At 43.8% G+C, this 3,805-nt stretch overlaps 1 protein-coding gene across 1 annotated transcript; it reads left to right on the forward strand.

Moving 5' to 3' along the window:
* The first annotated feature begins 246 nt into the window (after nucleotides 1–246).
* LOC111147561 (ribosomal protein S12) lies at nucleotides 247–2,949 on the forward strand. The gene is made up of 6 exons (XM_022503663.1): nucleotides 247–306; nucleotides 434–484; nucleotides 650–766; nucleotides 1,822–1,924; nucleotides 2,349–2,450; nucleotides 2,860–2,949. The coding sequence occupies exons 2-6, from the start codon at nucleotides 471–473 to the stop codon at nucleotides 2,920–2,922; spliced, it is 399 nt and encodes a 132-aa protein (XP_022359371.1). The 5' UTR covers nucleotides 247–306; nucleotides 434–470; the 3' UTR covers nucleotides 2,923–2,949.
* The last annotated feature ends 856 nt before the right edge of the window (nucleotides 2,950–3,805 follow it).

The following is a 3,805-nucleotide window of genomic DNA, read 5'->3' on the forward strand; positions in this document are numbered from 1 at the left end:
TTTCTGGGCCTGCGTAGACCACGCCTCTGGCGGGGAAAGGACGGTGTGAGGCTGTCCGCGATGGTGCCTGTTGCGTATGTCAGTGACCGGCAGCGCAGAGCCAGAAGACTAGGAATACTCTCGTCTCTGAACCATCTCAATCCGGAAACAGAAATTCTCGAGGCCCGGCACCGCCAGAGCCACCTCTATCATGAAAGGTAATGCACATGCGCGTAGGGGTCCTGGGAAACGCTTAAATACCGTCATGCGGACGCGCACGATCTCTTTCCCTGCCGCCGCCGAGTCGCGCGGAGGCGGAGGCGAGGGGTGAGTTGAACGAGGTTGGGGTAGTCGCCGTGGTGCATTTACTGCTTTTGGCCCGGAATTGGGCCTTGGCCGAGCTCTTTCTATTTAGTTACCTGGTTTTTCTTTTTTTGTTGTTTTTGTATTGTAGTGCAGTCAAGATTCGGCTACACTCGTAATCCACCGCCATGGCCGAGGAAGGGTGAGCCCAGCCTCGGGGTCTGGTGCCGGCAGGGAATGGGCAGTGAGCGGGGGATGCGGGGTCAGGGTAGGCCACGGCGTCTTCAGGGCGTGTGATTATTTAGGCCAGGGTTTTAGGCGTTCGGGGAGTTTACTAACGGTTTTGAGTTTATTTGCTGCGTTTCAGCATTGCTGCTGGAGGTGTAATGGACGTTAATACTGCTTTACAAGAGGTGCTGAAGACCGCCCTCATCCACGATGGCCTAGCACGTGGAATTCGCGAAGCTGCCAAAGCCTTAGACAAGTACGTGTATCAGTCTCAGTACGGTGGGTTGTTGGAACCGGAACAAAACTGCAGCGGAGGGAAGAAAGCGTGAAGTTCATGGTGTTAGCGCCAGAGTTCTGAATGGCAGCCGTCCTACAGGAAACCTAGGAAAAGGTATCAGAACTCAGATCTGTATAGTCTGCGAAGTTTGTGAGTTTCTGTTTGGAATGGGAATGAGTATTTGGTTTTTAACTAGAGTAAGACTACAGTGTTTGAATGATGACTTAAATTGTCGGATACCCCTTCACTCTTTGCATGAGTGAAACCTGTAACAGTCTGACAAACCTGTAGGTTGTGGAGTGAATTTCACTTAAAGGACTGATAAGGAATCCTCATCGGGCAGTTAGCAGAAATTGAACTACCAAGTTAAATTAGGGAATTTCAGGCTAATGTTGCAGAAGCACCTGGACTTAAAATTGAGAAAGAAGTAGCTGTAGAAATAAAAAAAATGGAGATTTTGTTAACTCCGTCTAGTTTTGGGGCTGGTTATAGTGGCAGAGCAGCTGCAGGTATTAACTATTTGAGCTGAATTTTAGTGCGCTTTTAAGAATTTCTTAGGCAGTAAATTTAAGTTCATTCAGCTCACTTTGGCGTAGGTTGGTCACTTGAATCCACTGGAAATAGCACTTGTTGGAAGCCCTTCTGGTCCTGGTGTGAGTCCTCTGCACTATTTGCACAACGGCAGTGATGCCTATACTAATTTTCTGGGCCAGTAACAGGTAACAATTCTAATGGCAGTGGTTTGTGTTTCATTACAGTAGGTTGTAAACGTGTCAGTGGCTTGCAAGAAAGGATGATGGTGCTTCGTCCACAAATTGGTGAACTAATTCTTCGTAAAATTAGTATTTGGGGGAGTTACTGGAGGCTTGATTTTTGTCAGTGACTGAATCTGTGCTGTTTAACAGGTTCTTTAAACTGAAGTAGTTGTACAGTGGGTGTTGCCTGTGTTTGGCCAGTGTAGTGATTGCAGAGGTAACTCTTGGAAAGTAATGTTTCAGACCCGAGTTTTCGCTTATACTGGGTTTGCCTTTCAGGCGCCAAGCCCATCTGTGTGTGCTTGCATCCAACTGTGATGAACCCATGTATGTCAAGCTGGTGGAGGCCCTTTGTGCTGAACACCAAATCAACCTAATCAAGGTAAGTTATTTATCTGAATTCACAGATGCTTTCGCTTAGTGAAAATTGAGCCAGTTAGGGTTATAGCTGTATTGATGCTGTTTTATCCAGTTAGTAAATTTTGTAAAGAAAGTTTCCTTGCTTTCTGGTGGTGTGAAAAACATCACATAGGCTTGGTACCTTGGACTGTGTCAAGCTAGTCACGGAGATGTTCTGTTCTTGCAGAAGTAACCGGTAATTTTGGTGTTGGTGTAGAAGTGAGGTAGAGCGCTTGTAGGTGACCTGATGCTGTACATGATGACAACTGGCTCCCTCTACTGAATTGCCATGAGGAAACTGCCATGTCACCCTATCTGACTACAGCTACCTTTTGGGCCGATTTATTGTCAGAAGCATTATTGTCTGCTAATACGGTGATTTTTTTCTCTTTAATTTCTCTTCACAGGTTGATGACAACAAGAAACTAGGGGAGTGGGTAGGCCTCTGTAAAATTGACAGAGAGGGAAAACCCCGTAAAGTGGTTGGTTGCAGTTGTGTGGTGGTGAAGGTAAGTCAGTATTTATCTCTGGGATGAAGGTTGTGCTGGGAAGCTGCATAATTCAGTGTAGAATTTTAATTGTGAGGAATATCAAAAAAGTGTGATTTTTGAACACTTAAAAGATGTCCTTTTTCTGCCTTTGAAAAAAGGAAAATAGGCTGTAATTAAGCCAGCCAATTTATCTGCTTACCTGAAAGTGTTTCTGCAGAAATTTAGAAAATGCTGGCAATAGTAATGCCATGTTACGAGCCTTAAAGACATTGAAGTCCTTAAGGTCCCTGAAAATGGCTATAAGAAATTGTAATGATGGAAACATTTTCAGAAATAATTTTGTAAAACTTCACCAAAACCAGTGCTAACAACTTGGTAAGAGTTTTCTAAATGTTAGTTAAAAAAATTTTTTTTTTAATTCTTTCAGGACTATGGCAAAGAGTCTCAGGCGAAGGATGTCATCGAGGAATACTTCAAATGCAAGAAATGAACAAATAAACTTAGTTTTTGATCCACACCTGGTTTGTGTTTTTATTGGGGGCGGCACTAGAATAAGGTCTCTTAGTTAGCAAGAGAAAAGATAATCCTTGTAGAATTAGCAAAATAACTAGAAACATGCTGTTTGTTTCCTCCTGGTTTCTAAATGAAAGCCACCTCTAACCAGTCGGTAATTACAGTGTTAGCAACTGAGAACAGGATGACATAAGTAACAAAAGCCTTACAGTGATTGTGACATCCTGTAACAAGGACAACCGCCTAGGACCTAGAGAAATGGGCCGAAGCTAGTCAAGTGTGGGTGTTACTTTGCAGTCTGGCAACTTGACAGCAGATTGAAAAAGTCAAACAAGTCGATAGAAAATACTAGGTAGGCAGGATTGGATTTAGGCTGTGGGACACAAAGTACAGGATGTCCAGAAAGTGCTTCATGGACATGTCCATTGGAAGAGGTCAGGGCGTTCATGGTGTGGGTTATAACCCTTGGTACTGTCTTAGGTGCAGAAGCAGGATCTGCTTCTCTATGCTGAAGTCTCAATCTCCACAGAGTCAGTCATGACCCATGTATTTCAGGCCTGGACCAAGTTGGTACAAGCATGAGATTAGTGAGCCAGGTAGGATTAATGGAAATGTTATAATCGAAGTCCTTGCTAAATTGCTGCTAAAGGTTACTTAGAATTTCTCTACTCTAGTTTATTGGTACTGCTGTATAGTTAAATGGCGCTAAATGGAGCCAGATCGGTTTTGAATGCCTGCTTGTACAATGGTGAGTATTTTCTCCATGTTGGGAGTTCATAGGTTTAAGCCTTCAATAAAACTCAACTCTAGGTAATGTAGCAACCTCTAGGATCGCTAAAGGCTGTCTCTGCATCATATCT

The sequence above is a fragment of the Enhydra lutris genome, unplaced genomic scaffold (genome assembly GCF_002288905.1).
Source record: "Enhydra lutris kenyoni isolate GAN:26980312 unplaced genomic scaffold, ASM228890v2 scaffoldscaffold17, whole genome shotgun sequence".
In the NCBI taxonomy this organism is placed as follows: Eukaryota; Metazoa; Chordata; class Mammalia; order Carnivora; family Mustelidae; genus Enhydra; species Enhydra lutris.